At 36.9% G+C, this 20,273-nt stretch overlaps 1 protein-coding gene across 1 annotated transcript; it reads right to left on the bottom strand.

Moving 5' to 3' along the window:
* Positions 1–1,284: 1,284 nt before the first annotated feature.
* On the bottom strand, positions 1,285–19,236 carry ndc1 (NDC1 transmembrane nucleoporin). The gene is made up of 18 exons (XM_038290807.1): positions 19,071–19,236; positions 15,577–15,697; positions 15,388–15,489; positions 15,017–15,191; positions 14,813–14,939; positions 14,093–14,201; positions 13,883–13,934; positions 13,648–13,780; positions 10,015–10,107; positions 9,855–9,936; positions 9,577–9,738; positions 9,238–9,498; positions 8,986–9,098; positions 6,296–6,346; positions 5,387–5,450; positions 5,196–5,296; positions 2,238–2,398; positions 1,285–2,138 (listed from the first exon to the last, which is right to left on the bottom strand). Exons 1-18 carry the CDS (start codon positions 19,107–19,109, stop codon positions 2,075–2,077), a joined length of 2,010 nt encoding a protein of 669 aa, XP_038146735.1. The 5' UTR covers positions 19,110–19,236; the 3' UTR covers positions 1,285–2,074.
* Positions 19,237–20,273: the final 1,037 nt, after the last annotated feature.

The following is a 20,273-nucleotide window of genomic DNA, read 5'->3' as shown; positions in this document are numbered from 1 at the left end:
AATATTTTCCTCTTAGATATTCTTGGCTATTTTGGGTCATTATCCAGTTGCAGACCCATGAACTGTGACTGAAACCAAGCTTTCTGACACAGAGCAGCGCATTTCTCTCTAGACTCCCTTGATGGTATCGAGATGACAGATTCAGACACCCTGTGCCAGATAAATCATAGTAGCCCCAGATCATAACAGAGCCGCCTCCATGTTTCACAGTAGGGACAAGTCTTCTTTACTGTAAAGGTTTTATTTTTCCATCTAAACATAGAGCTGATGTACCGCCACAAAAAGTTCAATTTTTGTCTCATCTGTCCATTGGACATTCTCCCGGGAGGTTTTCAGCTTTTTAACATGTAGTTTGGCAATTTCCAGTCTCGCTTTTTGTTTCTTAATATCAAGGATCATTAAGAACACTTTTGCTCAAACAGATGGTGCAATCACTGATTACAATACTGTGGACACATCTTAATTTAACATTAGCCTTTGATCATTTTAATCTTTGTCCAGGTCTGTTCCATGAATGTATTTTTTAGAATCATTTTGTCAAAGTTCTTAAGTTATGTTTGACTTTTATGTTCATAGAATTCTTATTTTGTCAGATTCAGGTTATTTCTGTGACCATTGTCGGTTTTCCTTTCATTAAGCATAAAGAACCAACAGTTTTTTTAAATGTGTAAAATTTTCCAAAGATTAGATTCAAACTTGGAGGCTTTGTAGAAGTCTCTATATGGGGCACTAATGCATATAATTGATTTATTTTAGTTGCAAATAATTTAGTTGTTTAACAGGTTGAAATCTAAAATTTACAAAGAAAAAAAAAACACACAAGAGAAGCTTAAATGTAAAAAAAAAAAAAAAAAAAAGGTTTTTGCAATAGTTTTCTATAACACCAATGATGCAAAAATATATTTGAAAGCTACTTTCAAATTTGAATCTTTTTCCCTCGTGTGTATTTGCTGATTTTAAGGTTTGGCTAATAAAGTTAGGCTTTTCTAGTAATGGAAGCTTTGACAGTAGCCTTCAAAGGTATGCAGTTTTCACGTTAAGTTCCCGCTGCAATGTTTTAAAAAGGTTGCTTCAGCAAAAAAGCTGAAGTTCCAGCCCCTCCATGAAGCTTTGTGAAAAAGTTCAGTCAAATTACATTAAGTTTGGTAATTTAGTGATTACTTTGTCAAAATACAATTGATTATTTTTCAGATCATCTGAATAAGGAGTCTATAGGAAGGATATTGTTAGTAGACTCCATATGCAAATATATGGTCTTTTTTTTTTTTTTTTAAACAATTTGTTTTCACTGGTTCTCTTTTAAATGTATGCTAGAAAAATAAGGGGTAAAACTGGATAAAATTAGGTGGTATTTAAAATACAGAAGCTAGGGTTTTATTAAAATAGTTTAAAATCTGTCCCAGGCAAAAAAATATTTGAATCCTAAACTTTTTTTTATTATTATTGAAGTCTAAGAGAAAAAAAGTTTATACGGTTATTGAAAAAAACATGAACTTAAAGAGCTGAACCATCTATGCGTATGTTCTAACAGGGCATAAAACCCTAAACATCCACTTCAAGCTAAGCATCTAGAAACAAAGATCTGATCTGTGTTCACTGAGGACACAAATTGAGAAAAATTTCCAAAATCAAACCTAAAACAGATTTTAGATACCATGACCACAAACAACTCGTTAAAAAACAGATAGCATCACTCTTGCCTTTTTCACTCATACCCCCGAAAAAGACTATACTGCTGAAAAGTAAACACCAAAGGAACATTGGCAAACACATTTTTACAATTTCAAACACAGATAATTATATTTTTCTTTACAAACGATATTTCTTTTAATGACTTGCTGTACAAAGGTCTTTATAGTCCATTATTTGCAGCCTGTAGGTTTTTTCTAATGCATTTCCTGCATGTGCCATGTAGGATCAGACATGTCCAATACAATCTGCAATACAATAAAACTGCAGAGAAATGTTCAGGGAGGCACTATGATGTTCTTTCACGGGTTTCTCTTTAGTCTACATGTTCAGCAAAAATCACACCAATGAGAAACAGTAGGGGCAGAAACCAAAGTACAGGGTCTTATTCTTTGAACTCCAAAAACTGCTGCAGTCTCTTCCAGTGCTCTGCAGACATCTGAACAGCACTGAAATTTGAAAAAGAAAAAAAAAAGTATTAGTCTGTGCAGAATATGGAATGCCTCAAATAGTACATCTTTGTTCTTAAAAGTTTTTTTTTTTTTTACTTTAAGTGATTTCCAAAGGTGGTGGTTATCCTGTAAATGGCGGTCTTGAGTGTGGCTCTAAGAGCAAAACGCAGGGTTTTGTAGGTGAATTCTTCCATGCTGTTGGTGGATCTGAGTGGCTTGCTGGAAGCATGGGGCAGCTTGAAGTGTCGATCCACAGCCTGCAGACGAAATGACATGAGTTAGTCTTTGCAACATGAAGCTAGGCAGGGAAAGCTTATTCCAGTGGCAAGACAGGTCAGGGTGCTCAACCTGAGAAATGTAGGTTGTAGTGGCATAGAGGCAACACAACATAATTAAAGAGAATAAAAGTTAATCATTAAAATAAGATGGTTATAGAGTCCTGCGAAAGTATCCCGCCCCCTTAAACTTTTCGACCTTTTGAAACATTTGTGGCTTCAGACAAAGATATAAAATTACAATTTTTTGCAAAGAATCAACAAGTGGGACACAATCATGAAGTGGAGCAAAATTTATTGGATATTTTATACTTTTAAGAAACAAGAAACTGAAGAGTGGGGAGCGTCAAATTAATCAGCCCCTTTTCTTTCAGTGCAGCAAACTCTTCAGAAGTTCAGAGAGGATCTCTAAATGATCCAATGTTGACCTAAATGACTGATGATAATAAATAGAATCCACGTGTGTTTTTAAGTCTGTATAAACCTGCTCTGTGACAGTCTCAGAGGTCTGTTTAAAGTGCAGAGAGCATCATGAAGAACAATGAGCACACCTGGTCGGTCTGAGATACTGTTGTGGTCAAATTTAAAGTCGGCTTTAAACATCCCAAGGAGAACTGTGCAATTTATAATATTGTAATAGAAGGAGGACCAGACTGCTTTGAATCTACAAATACCCTGCCATCCCTCTAAACTTTCAGCTCAAAGAAGAAGAAGACTGAACGGAGATGCAGCCAAGAGGCCGATGATCACTTTGATTGAACTGCAGAGATCTACAGCTGAGTTGGGAAGCTCTGTTCATAGGACATCAATCAGTCGTATACTGCACAAATCTGCAATTTATGGAAGATATTTCTTTAATATAGCCATAAAAAGTTTAATTTAAAGTTTGCCACAAGCCTCCTGGGAGACACAGCAAATAAGGAAGACGCTAGCCTGGGTGCCAGTCAGAACTTAGTCCCGCCCACAAAGTTTGAGGTCGGGGAAGTTCGGTCTGGCTCTGCTCCATAGTAGCGCGAGTATTAAAGCCCACTGTCAGGCGATCCAATCAAATTGTCAGGGCGGGCTTTATACGATGATGGACAGATGACAAACAGTAACGTAATCAACCACGTGACCAATGCGCGCTTGGGTGACAACAATAATGGCTGCCGCTGGAGAGTTTAGGTGAGTAGATTCTGCTATTAGGTCTGTTCTAGAAGATATCGTAAGCAAATTAATTTTAAAAGAGGAACAGAGAAACGCGATCAAGTCTCATATTCTTATTCTAGGCGTGCAACTGCACGCTTTGATTTTTGTGGACAACAACTATGCCTCGCTTAACATACGTCACGCACTCCGTTGCTCTTATTGGTTGTAGGTCTATCCAATTGAGTGCAGAGGCATTTTTTTTCCTGGTTCGTTCGAAACACGCCCCATAATCACAGCTCTATGGAGCAGTATCAGACTCATATTCTGACTAGAATTGAGTCGGACTACGTCAGGCTAGGAAGACGCTGCTCTGGTCAGATGAAACCAAAATTAAACTTTCTGGCAACAATGAACAAAAACAGCATATTTGGCACAGCTCATCACCCTGAACACACCAACCGCACTGTCAAGTGTGGTGGCTGCATCATGGTTTGGGTGTGTTTTCCGTACAACAGGGACAGGGAAGATGGTTAAAATTGATGGGAATATGAATGGAGCAAAATACAGGAGCATTCTGGAAGAAAACCTGTTAGGAGTCTGCAGATGACTGCAGCAGAGATTTATCTTCTAACAAGACAATGATCCAAAACATAAAGAAAAATTTACAATAGAATGGTCCACAATTAAACACATCCAGGTGTTAGAAAGGCCAAGTTTAGACCTGAATGTGTGGAAAGAACTGAAAACTGCTGTTCAAACGCTCTCCATCCAGCCTCATTGAGCTCCAGCTGTTTTGCAGAAAGAAGGGGAAAAAATTCCATCACTCATTGCAGAACTGATGGACACACCCCAAGAGACTACAGCTGTAATCACATCAAAAGATGGTGCTGCAAACTATTAAGTCAAGGGGGCTTAGTAATTTTACACAACCAGCTTTTTTTTTTTTTTTTTTGGTAAAGTTATAAATATCCATTAAATTTTGTTCCTTTTCTTATTTTATATAAGCATGTTCGAAGCCTGAAATGTTGCAAAAGGCTGAGAAGTTCAAGGACAAATTCACTCAAAGAATATATATTAATCTCAATTGTATAGTGTTTCAGCACTTTATTTCAAATTAGTGGAATATAAAAACACAACTTTTCCATTTTTGGTTCTTGGTAAACAAAGATTTAAGTTTTGATTTTTGTGGTCTCTAATGTAAAGCTACCCTCTTCCTACAAGCATGATTTAAACCCGTCCAGTGATTTACCAGAAAGGATAACCCAGTTTTCGAAACATTCTGATAAAATAAGAGTGATCAACAGTGTAGAATGCTGCACTAAGGTCCAATAACACCAGCGTTGTGGTTTTTCCATTCAGCATTTATATGGATGTGTGAACCAGTCTCTGCAATGTGGCGAGGACAGAAGCCTGACTGGACGACTTCAATCTGGCTGGTCACTATTAGGAAGGTGTAGAAACACCTGGTGGGTTTCTCTTTTTAAACCTTAAAATAACTAATTTACTTACAGGTAACCAACTTCTATAGTTTTATTTCTTCTGAAAAACAAAACAAAAGGAACAATCCTGACTGCAGCTAGTAATAAAGTAGAGCAGAATTTGGCTACAGAAATCCCTCTCATAAGGACAAAACCAAAACATCTCAACTTGCCTCTTGTAAGTGCAGCATGGAGCCGAGAATGCTGGGTAATGTAGTCTGAACAACTCCAAACTGATCCTCTGTGAAGGATGCCTGAACAAGGTAAGACAGCGCTGCAGGACGGACACAGGAGGAAATGAGAAACATGCTGCAGTAGTGAGTTTTATTTGATTGGTCATTGAAGCAGAGATAACTCTTCCTACCTTCTAGCGCCCAGATGTGAGCCTGACTGTCAGCGAAGAGAGCCTGACTAGAGGCTTCTGGAAGCTGCAGAAGAAAACAGTCAGCAAAAACATTTATTTAAAAGATTTAACCCCAACAATAAGACTTGTAAAGCAGTATTATGCTTTATAGCAGTATTATGTGATCAGGAATTCTACAACTTAGAAGTTTCTGCATTAAAAATCCTTTTTGGAAGAGACAATCAAAATTACTGAAATTAACTCTTAGCACACTTCGCTCTTTTACTATAATAATTAAATAAAATAAGCTTTTTAATGAAATTCTAATTAATTAAAATTAGAAGAATCCAACCTTCTAAAAGTTTATTCTTAAAGTAATTGTTTTTTTTTGTTCTTAACATTACACTGTAAGTAAATTTAATTTGTCTTTTTTTTTAAATAAACATGAAACACAAAAGTCACTCGTAAATATCTAAACGTTTCTTTCCAACATGCGCGGCTGTAAATCAAGAGTTGGTGACATTTGTGGGTCTAATTACGGTACATGCAGCAGTCAGAGGAAGGAGCATAAATCTCAGGAGACAAAGTACCAACAACTGTACATTGGTGACACGTAATTGACACAGCAAGAGCCTCAAAGTGATTAGAAAAGTTTCATCAATATTTCATTAACACAAATATCACAGGTTCCATCACCAAGCAGGAGTTTCGCAGGACATGTTACATGACTCCTTAATCCAAGCTTTTAAGGTAATTAGCAAGGCTCAGTGTAACAGCTAGATGGAAAAGAGCTACATTAGTAATGCAAACAAGATAAGGCCCAGAACCAGAAGGTGGATTAGTGATTGTTAGAGATAAATGAACATCTATGTCAGATATGATCATGCAGCCGCCCCTCGGTGTTCATGCATATAGTTACCACATCCTTACCTTGTTAAACAAATACATTATCAGCACTCGCTTTGCCATGAACATTTTAACCTGAATGAGACAAGCAAGTAAAGAAGTGGTTTGATATTAAACAGATAAGGGTTTTTAAATAATAGACATCACTCATCCTAAACCACTGTTTAAAGTGGAGACATGCTTCCAGGAAAAAAAGGCAGAAAACTGCAACTAGGATTCCTTATAAATCACCTTTTCAACAAATTTAAACGATCTAGAATGTTTTAAGTTACACACAGACACTGGCTTCTTTTAGCTCTACTATCTGACAAGAAAAACAAGTTTGATTTCAATCTGATTACAGTTTTTGAGTGAATAAATCTTAAGTGCAAAACTGGAAAGACTAACAGGGCAATTTTTAATTCAGGCTGCTTAAATGTTTAAAGTTTCAATCGGCATCATCCACTCAAATACTGTAAAACAGCAATATTTCAAATCTCTCTCATACAATGAAACGCTAAACACAACCTAATAGTATGGATGCTGTTTAATCCTAACATTCTTAATCAAAATATGAAAGATTCCTCCCCATAAAAAGATGCTTTGATGCAACTGAGCATCTCTCTGCATTTGCAGAAGAGCATAGTGACCGCAGATCACTTCGAGTAGCTTTTTTCATTTTCTCCATATTTATGCATTAATAATGATACCCGACTAGGGCTAAGCGGTTAATTGTATCTTAATCTTGATTACCATCTGGGTTTTCAATGATCATAGCAATGAAAACATCAATTATTTTGCTCCTTCACACAGAGTTAACTCCCATGCCATTTCTGTTGCAAATTGATTGCTCTGCTGTAGACTCATTAATCATGCAGATATTTTTCTTATTTTGTTTTACCCCAGACTTATTTGGTTCTAACGCGGACTAAGATGTCGCATTAAGATGTGAAATGTGACGTGACCAGGCTGCTGGTGCTGCGTCAATAGCAGCGTCTCCTCCAAGCTGTTTACATGTTGGTCCCTGCTGTGGGTGCATATCACATCTGGTGATATGCACCCACAGGATCAGGGAGAGCCCAGTAACTCAGAGGAAGCAATCTGTAAACCGTTTGGTTAAATAAGTACCATTCAACTCTGAAGCAACAGCGGAAAGCAGTGCACTGAGCCGCTGTATCAGCTGGTTGATGCAGCTGCTGGGTCACATTGTGCTCTGGAGGAGAATTGCAACAGTTTAGCATTCAAGTTTATGTTATATTATAAATATAATTCCTTTATCAGCTACATGCAGTACAGCATTAGAGGCTCCTTTGGAGAAGCGAACGTCTAGATCAACAGGCTGCTGCGTGCATCAGATTGAACTCCTGTATCGTAGCTCTGCAGGACTTATTCGGTTCATAAAAGCAGAAGCAAAGCTACCACTGGTCATAAACCCAGAGGCTACATGGAACAGAAGAAACGTCCGTCAAGACATGGCAGCCAGTGAAGCCTTTAGACAAATACTTATCCAGTCCTCCCAGTATTTATAATATATTACCTGCCTGTGGCGGTTCCTCCAACTCTTTCAGTGCCTGTATTTTAATGTTTCTTTCACACAGCATATCTGTTTTAGGATGTTTGCTAATATGGGTGCACACATTTAGTAAACACCTTATGTACAGTATCTGAAGATCACCGTTTTTCTTTTACTGAGGTTGAAGGAAGTAGCTCAGGGAGCAAATATGATGTAACACCAGGAGGTGAATGAATCGTATAAGCAGCTGAAAGAGGGGGATTCGACTCTGGAAATGCTGGCAAAAAGTCAAAGATCCACTGTTCAAAAATACATTTTGGTGTTTAAATGTCTTAGTTTCATATTATTAGTTATAATTTGTAGTTTTCAGTTAGTCGTCTAAGTTTATTTATTGTTAGTTTTCTCCCTCCTCTCCTTGTTGTTTGTAGGGTAGCCTATGTGTTTAAATACTCCGTGTTCATTGTGGAGGTCATTTCAGGTTTGTTATTCTTGGTTAGATTTGTCCAAGTTTTCTTTTGAGCCCATTTTTTTCCCATGAATTTTGAGACTTTTGATGGATTTCGTTTGTTATTACCATGGCAAAAATGGAAGATTATTTTTTCTACACCTTTGTCCTTTGCCTGACTGATCAGTCCCTGACACCCCTACAAAAAAAAAAAATTTTGGATTAACGCTGGTAACTTAATTTGCCTCCCACTGGAGAAAATTAGCGTTTTAGTCACTGTTAATGTTCAATTATTTAAATTTTATGAATAATTGTGCTAAAAAAATAGAGATATGAATTTTCCCCATAACTGAGCAGCCCTATACCTGAATAAGGCAGCACCATCACTGCCTTGAGGCTCAACAGAAATCCTCTGAAGCACAAGATTCTCTAGTGCTTTATTCCAAAAAATATTTTGGAATAAAGTTGTGAAAAACTTAAAACCAAAATATTGTTATACAGTTCTGAAAATCTCTGAGCAGAGTTTGACCAGTCATCTAAAAATAAGTGTTACGGAAACAGAGATCCCACATTAAAACATGGCGGTGGCACTGAATGCATCTTTCTCTTTTAAGTTTTCATACACTTTCTGTTGACATAACAAAAAAAAAATCAATAAAATAAATGGTTATTTCTTGCTACACAAAAGAATATCCAAAGGTGTTAATCATAAGGCAAATACTTTTGCTTGGCACTGCAATAAGCTCATAACTTTGTTCTGTGATGATGTTTTAGTACCTGTTCTTTTCTATTCTGAAGGAATTGCCCCAGAAAGCTCGGTTTGGCAGGTTCTTGTTTTGGACTGGGAACCGAGGCTGGAGAGGGTGGCGAGCTGCTGCTGACCTGCGACTCTGAGAACAGACACATAAACTCATTACTTATGCTTAAAAGTAAAAACAGGTGGACATCAGAAGTTAAGTAGTGTAAGCTGTATGCTTAAACATTAAGACAAATAAATGTAAAACAGTCTGACTTTAAGCCTCCTCTGACCTGTGGAGGTGGACCAGAGTTTGGGCACCCTTCTCATGATGTGTGGGCTCTGCACCGAGCCGTGCCACGGCGAGCACTGATCAACCTGAGCAGTAAGGCGACGCAGAGCCGGGGAAGCGAAAGGGCTGTCCAGGTCGGGCGTGAACGGTGCTGTCAGGGGGCTGTGCGGCCCTCCGGCAACCGAACGTGTAAAAACAGAAGCTGGAGTCCTCATTAGGAAAGTGGGTCTGGGACTCATCAGGTCTTCCGTACCAGAGGTTACTTAAATGTCAGTAGAAAATATAAAAACATTATTAATTTGGAAATGAATCCTAATAAAGCACATATAAGAAGAATTACCTGATGTTTCAGAAGAACTTTTCCTTTCACTTCCACTTGACAGAGATTTAGCTCTCCCGTTGGTCGCTACGGTTTCATGATACGCCACAAGTCTCTGCGTGAGATCAGCCAGCAGAGCCAGACACTCTTTACTCACCGTATTCCAGTTATGAGGATGTCCACCTGACAAATATGAAAAAAAGAAAATAACTTTTTGACTTAAACTGAAACCAGCAGGTTTTCAACAGAAGGAGAAAAATATAAAGCATATTATTTTGGGTGTGAAAATCAGGGCAGACCTGGCTGACTGAGACTGAAGACTTCACTGCGTCTTAATGGAGAATGTTTGGACAACAGAGACAAGTCCTGCAGGGCTAGAAACTAACATTTGAAAAGAGGAAAGGGTCACTGAGCAATTAATTATAATCCAATAATCTGCAAGTCATATTTTCTATGTACCTTCGAGATCATTGGTTGTTTATCAGCAAGAACTTTGGGAAGACACAGGTGGGAATCATCAGTAAAAGTTGACTGGACAGGAAAGCTGTACACCTGCAGGAAGAAATTGTGTCTGTAGGGACATTATATTCACTTATTAAGATAATGCGTTTATGCTGGGATTGATATGATCTTTAAACCGGCGTAACATTAAAACTGTGGGCTTAGAGATAAATTAAAGGCAAATGGTGCATACAGAGTGAGCTTGGTGTCCACTAAGATTTTTCACAAGCCCTGTGGGTAGTTCATTGCTCTGCATTTTAGATGCAGTGTTTACACCCTCGACCCCGTCATCAAATTAGAGGAGCTTCAGCTACAGGAAGCCGACACCCCACTGATGTGGAGGAAACAAACTCAGCAAATAGAGTGAAGAGTGAGTGTAGGTTTGTACATCTAAAATATTTATTTGTAAAAAAAAAAAAAAAAAAAAAAAAAACACAAAAAGACAATGCGTGCTACTAGTTTCAAGATGATTTTTTTAGGTTATCCAGAGGTAAACTATCCCCCCATTAAGCTCCAAATTGAATAAGACGCATCTTCCTTTGTGCAGGTAAAACTATCCCTTGTGCTGATTTGGTTTTTAAGATAGAATTATTTTTAATTACGGCCATTCCTGGCAGATGTTAGTGCTGCGCTCGTTTCAGGATATTAACTTATTGAGAAACATCACATGTTTATCTGTTTTAGTGGCTGGAATGATTATTCAATATTTAATTAATCACCAGCTTCCCAGACCCTCTGCTTTGGACCTGCCGTTACCCCTGGCAACCCCATGTCATTTCCTGTCAAGATCTCTCATTTTACAATAAAAGCACAGGTGAACCTTAACATCAAGGACTGCTGCTAACTTGTTTTCTATGAACAACTTTTGAATCGCCTTGGGGAGACCATGATTTTTTTGGAAAAGCCCCAAAAGCTCTAAAGGGAAAAAAAAGAGTCCGCTTTGGTTCGGTCGGATTTTGTAGGACTTCCTTATAAACCTACCCCTTCAGAAAGCACAGATGCTGGGCAGTGGGCAGCGACAGACTCTGCTCTGTGCTGGAGGCAAGTGAGGCTGATTAACAGTCCATCTAGGACTAAATTAAATTGGCTTTTTTTAAAGCCACCTAAAAACCTCTTTAGAGCATTCTTTACTTTTACATTTTTAACATCATGTTGTCTGTATTCCATATTAAGTGAAAAAAAAAAAAAAACTTCATCCCTGATTGGCTGCAGAGTCGCGATTTCATAGAAAAGTCTAGCTAGTTTCCCTGATCACTGCTCCTCTCTCTCCATGCAGTGCAGCTGTTTGACAACACCTCAGCTCCATCAAGTAGCATGAAGTGAGAGCAAAGCAGTGACAACTATCAACATGAGATTCATTGCTGGCCGCTTCACCACTCTTCGCCGCATGGTTTACATAAGAATTCAATGTGTATCCAAAGAACTCGCCGCGGACACCGGGTCCGCTCTGAACGCACAATAAGAGATCAAGCTGAACACCTGAAATATTTACACCCCTTGAACTTTAAAACAATTTTGCCTATTGCAATCAAGATTTAAAGTTTTGGGGTTTTTTTTCTCTTAACAAATAAATGAAAAGTATTCTGTGTATTTATATTCAACACCCTTAACTCTGGTAGGCCTAAATAAAACCAAATACAACAAGCTGCATTCCTAGGAAACCTTATACAAAATGCTTCTCTTAGTAAAATGCACCATTTTTATTGGTCCCTCACACATGAAAAAAATATATGTTTACAATGAAGTTTGTTGTCTAAATCTGCAAAGGTTAAAGAAATACCAACACAATCCTGCTGCACGGCTTTTAAATAAAATGTAGAAATAATATAAAAAGAAATTAGAGCATAATATATGCATCTTAATTTAGAAAGCATTTTGTTAAAGATGGATTTGAGTAAACATTAACATTGTTTACTCAAAGCACTTTCTGTAATTTTAACATCCAGCGCAGCTGTAATTTACCGTAATTTTCGAACTATAAGCCGCTCCTTTTTCCCCATTTTTCGACCTTGGGGCTTATACAACAATGCGGCTTATCTATGGACTTTTACAGCTAACGGCCACTGGGTTAATACGGTACCTAAATCTATGGATTTTACCATCCACCATGTTGACGTCACATTTGCTTCAACACACAAGTAGCCGTGCACGCGGGAATCCAGACATCCTCTGGAAGCGGACTCAGAGAAAGACGGACATTGCGAGCGCAAGACAGTTTGTGTGACACCCTCATAATGGAAAACAAACGTTGAAATGCATATGATACAGCTTTTAAGTTAAAGGCAGTCAGTTTGGCAGTAAACAAAGGAAATAGAACCGCTGCGGTTTATAGTCCGGTGCGGCTTGTATATGTACAAATCATGCAATTTATCTTCTGCGGCTTATATTCAGGTGCGGCTTATAGTCCGAAAATTACGGTACTTAAGACGATAAACGCAACCTTAGGGTACTCCATTTACCATATAGTCAGATCAGACATTGAATGAATTGAAAAGTCTACTCAAACGTATTGTATGTACACATTTTATGTAACGGTGTTAGTATTCCATCACAAATGGATACTTTTACAGTGACTATGTAGGAGAAAATTAATAAAATAAAACCAAATACAACAAGCTGCATTCCTAGGAAACCTTATACAAAATGCTTCTCTTAGTAAAATGCACCATTTTTATTGGTCCCTCACACATGAAAAAAATATATGTTTACAATGAAGTTTGTTGTCTAAATCTGCAAAGGTTAAAGAAATACCAACACAATCCTGCTGCACGGCTTTTAAATAAAATGTAGAAATAATATAAAAAGAAATTAGAGCATAATATATGCATCTTAATTTAGAAAGCATTTTGTTAAAGATGGATTTGAGTAAACATTAACATTGTTTACTCAAAGCACTTTCTGTAATTTTAACATCCAGCGCAGCTGTAATTTACCGTAATTTTCGAACTATAAGCCGCTCCTTTTTCCCCATTTTTCGACCTTGGGGCTTATACAACAATGCGGCTTATCTATGGACTTTTACAGCTAACGGCCACTGGGTTAATACGGTACCTAAATCTATGGATTTTACCATCCACCATGTTGACGTCACATTTGCTTCAACACACAAGTAGCCGTGCACGCGGGAATCCAGACATCCTCTGGAAGCGGACTCAGAGAAAGACGGACATTGCGAGCGCAAGACAGTTTGTGTGACACCCTCATAATGGAAAACAAACGTTGAAATGCATATGATACAGCTTTTAAGTTAAAGGCAGTCAGTTTGGCAGTAAACAAAGGAAATAGAACCGCTGCGGTTTATAGTCCGGTGCGGCTTGTATATGTACAAATCATGCAATTTATCTTCTGCGGCTTATATTCAGGTGCGGCTTATAGTCCGAAAATTACGGTACTTAAGACGATAAACGCAACCTTAGGGTACTCCATTTACCATATAGTCAGATCAGACATTGAATGAATTGAAAAGTCTACTCAAACGTATTGTATGTACACATTTTATGTAACGGTGTTAGTATTCCATCACAAATGGATACTTTTACAGTGACTATGTAGGAGAAAATTAATAAAATAAAAATAAATGAGTTCACACACCTCTGTGACAAAGATCCTAAAAAGCAGCAATGTGATGTACCAAGTGAAGAGGAGGAAGGACGCATTGATCCAGAGGTGGTAGAGGAGGGAGAGGTCCACAAGTCCAGAAATGCTGTCAAGAGGATGGACAGAGCTGGAGGAGGAAGAAGAGTTTTACACAACAATCTTAATCCAATTCCTCTCAAAGCTCTGAAAGCCCAACAAAATATACAAAACTTGTTTCTAAAACGTTTACCTGTCCAAATGAAGATTCAGAGTTTTGCAGATCCATGTTTTCGGAATGTAACCTAAACAAAGGGATTCATATCAATATAAATGTGCAAAAAGGGAAAACAGGTTGCCATTATAGGAATTTCCATTAAATAACAGTTCAAAGCACACTTTATGTCTAAGACTTGATTCAAATTTCTTTAGATAAAAAGTCTTTGAAAAAGTAGGCACTTACCCAGAAAGAAATAAACAATTATGAAGTTCCTAACAGAGTAAAATGCTTGAATTGTGCTGCATTTCAGCACTAAAGGCAGGGACCCCTTGAAGTGGAGGTATTTGTATTGCTGAGGAGACAGAAATTGGTTTACCCTTAGTAAGAGGTATAAATCAGTATTATCGTTTGCAGTAAGGGTTGTTGGGAAAGCAGATTGCAGGTCAGAAGATTACATATACCCATCTCAGATATGAATCTTCTCTATGTTTGTCTAAAGGATTTATTTTAACTGAAATAATGGGAATAAAGTGATTTCAAGTAAAAAGTTTGACGTTTCAAAAAAATATTCCAAATGTATACATTTAATGGTGGTTTTATCTAATTTAAAAAGTCACTTTTAATGTTACATTTTTTGAAGTTTATGAATAATTGTGCTAAAAAAATAGAGATCTTATCATTAAAAAAGATATGTCTGTTAAAGTCTAGATTTTTATTAGCAAGTTTCAGAAGCAAATCACAGTATCAAAGTTATCAAGTTTCTGGCAGATATCTGACTTGTTCTCATGGCAGCGAGGGTTTATTTCTTTATTTCATCTCCATTTTGAGTGTTCAATTTTCTGGCACAAACTCAACTGTTAAGCATTATATAAAATGTTTAGTATTAATATTTGTTATGATCAACATCCTGAAATATAGCCATTCAGACTGAGTGACATTATTAATGATGCTCATGTGACAAACCTGAACAGTTTGAAAGCAGACATAATTCATGTTATGGATCACTCCCAGCAGACTGTGAGAAAACCCAACAAATGCTCCCGCCAGCAAAAAGACAAGGTGGTACTCATTCAGGTACATCTGAGGTTGACTGTTGGGGATGAAAGATACAGAAGGAGTTAGATTTTGGTTGAAGTGCTAAACACTCAAAAAATACTCATGTCTTACCCATCACTACTTTTACCAGGGTACCCGAGGGTCTCATATCTTTGACCCACGGTGACAGCGCAACACCAGCCGACAACCATCCCCATTAGACAGTGGGCAAGGGAGCTGATAACCTGGCGAGGGTGGAGCAGCTGACCCAACAACGCAATTTTTGAGCAGGCAATAGTCGGGATAACTACAGATACAGAGAGATTTATTAAAACTTTTTTTTAATAGAATCTACCCATAGAAACCTGAAAAGATTAACAGGAGTGTAATAAAGCAGTTTATGGGTAGCACTCATGCTAATAAAAAAAAAAAACTCTTAATATTTTGTTGTTTTTAGTCTTTCTGTTAAGAAAATCATAAAAAACGACATCTAAACCACTCACCCGTAAAATACTCCAAAATCAAGAACCCCACCATGATGACGACTCCACTGAGCAGTATGAAGGAGAAAACCGAACTGGCACTCATCAGCAGAGACAGGCATTCTGGTGTCACAAGAAAATCGTTTTTTATTCATTTATCTTTATATATACAGAATGTGTTCTATCAACAAAACAAGTGTGGTGACTGACCTGAAATTGTCTGGATGGGGTGAAGAAAACTGAACTTGCTGAGCGTGATAAAAACTGCAGTGGTGGGCAGCAACAACAGGACAGACCAGGCAATGCTGGCAGCAGCTCTCCACCAGATAACCTTAAAGAGGACATTTTGATAAAGACTAAAAACAGCTGTACAGCAAAACCCAGCTAAGAATTTACCAAAGCATTTATAAGTACATTAGATATTAGCTTATCCTTGTAGTTGTCTGAATAAACGTAAACATTGTATTTAGTCTCATACTACCATGTTTTCAATTATTCTTAAATGTCCTGCTTGCAAAAGCGAGGATTTTTTTAGAACCTAAATTTAGAATAAACCTGATTTTGTTAGTTAAATCCTTGCTGTGAAGAAAGGAAGTGAGAATGTGCTATATTCTTACAGGAGGATGGTAGAAAATTTGACATTGATGTCATTAAATTTGGAGGCTTATTAACTGTGCTGCCTAAAATAGACTATAACCTGCAGCTTCCATCCAAAAAAAGACAGCTTGGTTCAGAGGATTAAATTATAGACAAAACTGGGTGTTCAAACTATACAGCGAACCCAAAAACATCAAACCTATTTTCACATGGCAGAGCAGACTGATTTCAGGCTCCTACACTAGCTCTGATTTTAACCATATCGTGAACTTTCATTCAAAAACTGTCTCAGGGAGACTCACTGTTAAAATGAACTATAAAAGATATTCAATATACTGCAACAAGTATGCAAAATAAATCTTGATGGCGACTAAAAAGCAGTTTTGAAAAAAGAAGTTATGCGTGTTGGTTTGACTTTGTATGCAGAGGCGTAGCCGGAAATTTGGGTGGCCAGAAATAAGGGTGGCCAGGCAATAACCAATGTACACTGAGGGGTGGCGGAAAGTGGATCGGCACCAGAACCTCAGGGTCAATCTATACTGTTTCCACAGCAAAATTAAAAAGCAAAACATCCATATTTTCTAAATAAAGCCAAAATATACTTTCCTACAGCCTTTGCTAACAAATGGACACATATATTTTAGGGCTGCAACTAACGATTATTTTAAAAATCGATGAATCGGACGATTATTTTTTCGATTAATCGATGAATCGAACAAAATATATTTTTTATATTAACCTCTTTATTCCAAAATAAACATTTTAGACAGAACAAACAAGCACACAAGTACAGGTTGCTCATTAACTGTACTGGTGCAATATGAAAAATAAATGTTTGTGTTAAAACTACGCAAACTTACATGAGAAATGTAGCTGTACATCCACAAAATATAGGGTACTTTGTTTCATAAAGCGCATAAAAAGACATTTTTGTTTTTAAAAGCCTCTAAGGGGTTCAAACAATAGGCCCCCCCATTTCAACAAATGAGTTTTTTTAGACTAGAAGAGTTCTGCCTTTTAAGACAGGAAAGTACAGCAGTTAAAGTTGCTACTTGAGAAAATACTGAACCATAGAGATAAAAATAGCCCTGTGATTCAAATTATAAATTGTATTTGGAATAAAAATGAGAGAACTAGGGGTGCTAAAAAACACATCCTCCAAAGACAGATATTTACATGGGAATGTGGCAGATAATTAATTGACATATTACTGATCTTGCTGGATTTTATTCTGCTTTACTTCCATAAATTGCAGGATCTTCTTTACTTTATCTTTGCCAGAAGATTTAAACTTTAAAAGTCTTGCCCTCATAATTTGCAAGTTAATTTATTTATAAAGTAAATATAAACGCTGCTTAAGCTAATTCAAATGAAATTAAAAGTAAAATAAGTAGCCAACCTTATCACTGTCTGTAAGTAACTGTCTGTAGGTAGGTAAGGAAAGCATCAGATGAGCTACCTGAGAAACTAACGTAACGTTTCCCCCACTTTAAAACCAAACAAACATGGTGGTTCCGTGCCATGTTAATTTCTTTTGAAAAAAGTTGCATGTTATCACTTTTTTCGCTTTACAAAGCACAGGCTATTTTAATTATTGTGATCAATTTGCGCCGTCAATCCCGGTGCATGCGCGCTTCATTTGCAGTCTGGACGCTGAGGCTCTGACTGAGAGGGACTACTGCGGGAAAACGCGGTTGGTGTGGGGGAGGCGCCCCACGGCAGAGTAGGAACGATACATGCTTTCACGTAAGAGTCTCCAAAAGCCGCCAGTGACACCGAAAAAAGTCGCCAGATTTGTCGCTAGTCGCTTTTTTGAAAAATAGTCGCTGGAGGGGTCTGAAAAGTCGCGGAGTTGGCAACACTGCACCTGCGGCGCTGACTCGCTCTGCCGTATTTTTTTTTCTTCCTCTTTCAGTCAAGAGGCAGTGATGACGGCGCGGCGGATGACGCAATAATCGCGCGACACAACTAATCGATGATGAAATTCGTTGCCAGCGCTTTTAAAAGTCGATTTTTATCGATTTTATCGATTCGTTGTTGCAGCCCTAATATATTTAAACATCCATGATTTCTAGATAAAAGGTGTAGTGGATAAAACTCTTTCAGTTTTGAGTTCTGGGGCGTAAATCGTTTCCATTGTCATTACTTACCTGCTTGTATCAATAAACCTTCGGCATAAAATTTACATTTACAAGCACTAGTATCTACATAGATTTATTATTTGATAAGTTTATATAAAAATTTGTTTTTTATTGATAATTTCACGGAAGACTCGCAGATAATGTTCTATATACCCCATAAAACACAACATCTAGTTCTGAAAAGAGCAGGAATTCTGTACTTATCATCTTTGATGTTAGGATATTGATGTGTATAATTAACCACAAAAAAATTTAATGTTTTGAATATTCCACTTCAGGGTATCACTGCTGCCACCCTCTGTATCAGAGGGAAATAAATAGTAGGGATGGCCAATGATTGGCTAAGTGTGGCCATGGCCACCCCTGGCCACCCATCTAGCTCCGCCCCTGTTTGTACGGTTTTATGCAGTTTACCTTCTGTAATAATCGTTGATGTTCGAAAATGAGTCTCTCGAAATAAGAAAAAAAAAACCGATATCATTTGTAACCGATATCATTTTCAAATGACTTATGCTTAAAAACGGAGGAAAAGCTCGATCTGGTAAAAGTATCAACACAAAGATCCCAATGTTTACATCAACATTTACTTGTGCATGTTGGATCTACGTTTTTCACCTGCATCAAAACATTATCTCAACATTTTCTATGAATAGCCTTAGTCGTAGAATATATCTGTGTTAATACCAAGTAAACTTTGTTTGTCTTCTGTCAACTTAGATTTTGTTCCTGTATTTGTAATATTTTTTTAGCGTAACATACATAAACACACATATTTAGCCCGTATTTTTTAAACGCTAGTTATATGAAGAAGCTAATTTAAAACTCCTTTCAAAACAGTGCATTGTAAAACTAAACTCCAGAAAGCTAGCATCAACAAATGGAGTTGAGGGTTAGCCGCTTAGCTAATGCAAAGCTCTTTGTAGTTCCTTTAAATTCACTGTCAATACAAGTAAAAAAAAGACTCACCTTGCTAATAAACCAGCTGCTCGTGTTAGGAGCAAACATGGTGTTTGTCTGACAATAACCTCTCTATAAATAGAAAAGACGTTTTCAGCTCCCCGGCTGTCAAATTATGTTAGCCTCCCGGTATCCACATCGCGCCACATGCATTTAAGACACCGTTAAAAGGACCCCGATTAATAGGTGTCTGTGAAACTGCCTGTTGCCGACGTTTCTACTTTAGATAAGCCCGTTCTAGTTTAAATGTTTCAGTAAAAATGCAGAGTTGAATTGAAATTATCATCACTCATATTCAAGTTTGAAAAATTCTTAAAACCATTCTAGTTTTAGTATGAATTTAATGAAGTACAATTACATTACTAACAACTCATATATATATATATATATATATATATATATATATATATATATATATATATATATATATATATATATATATATATATATATATATATATATATATTTAGACCACTTGGGAAAATTTATCAGTCACACGAATAAGACTATTTGTGTGACTGATAAATTGCTTTAGTGCCACCACATATGGGAGACAACTGTGTCATTGCTTGTGTTGAACTGCTCAAAGTTAACCAATAAGTTATAATATATTAATCAGAAATAATGATTTTAACTATATAAATGGATACTGGTGAGTCTGGAAATGTGACTTTTACTGTTTAAATTAAATACTGAAATAAATGAACTTTTAGACAATATTCAACATCCTTAAATGCAAAGGTATTCAATTATAATATGTTAAACCTCTTATTCTACATTAATTATTTCAAATTCGAGATATTTTGGCAGTATAATCAACCATATATAAAAGAAATAAAAATACGAGAGCTAAAATACAAAATGTGCCAAAACTGTGCCAATGTCTCTCCCTTCTGGCTCCTCACAGTTGTTGATTTTTTTTTGTTTTTTTTTTATGTGAGTTGTATTTGTCATAAAAAAATCTTAATCGATTCTAGAAATACTACCCTATAATGTATAAAGTATTTAAATGATTTAATTTCTTTATACATTAGGCCTATAGAGTAGAAATACTATTCTATAATGTATAAAAAATAATCATTTAAATACACACATATATATACATATAAAAAGACTAAACACAAACTCATATACATACAGCCAAATGCTCAAAAATAAATCTGCTTAACGAGACAGCTCGGTTTGATGTGACAATATATATTTAAGTAAATA

This window comes from Cyprinodon tularosa, unplaced genomic scaffold, assembly GCF_016077235.1.
Source record: "Cyprinodon tularosa strain WSP-4 unplaced genomic scaffold, ASM1607723v1 ctg29, whole genome shotgun sequence".
Classification (NCBI taxonomy): domain Eukaryota; kingdom Metazoa; phylum Chordata; class Actinopteri; order Cyprinodontiformes; family Cyprinodontidae; genus Cyprinodon; species Cyprinodon tularosa.
Note: the sequence above shows the minus strand (reverse complement) of the source record. Positions and strands in the feature narration are given on the sequence as shown.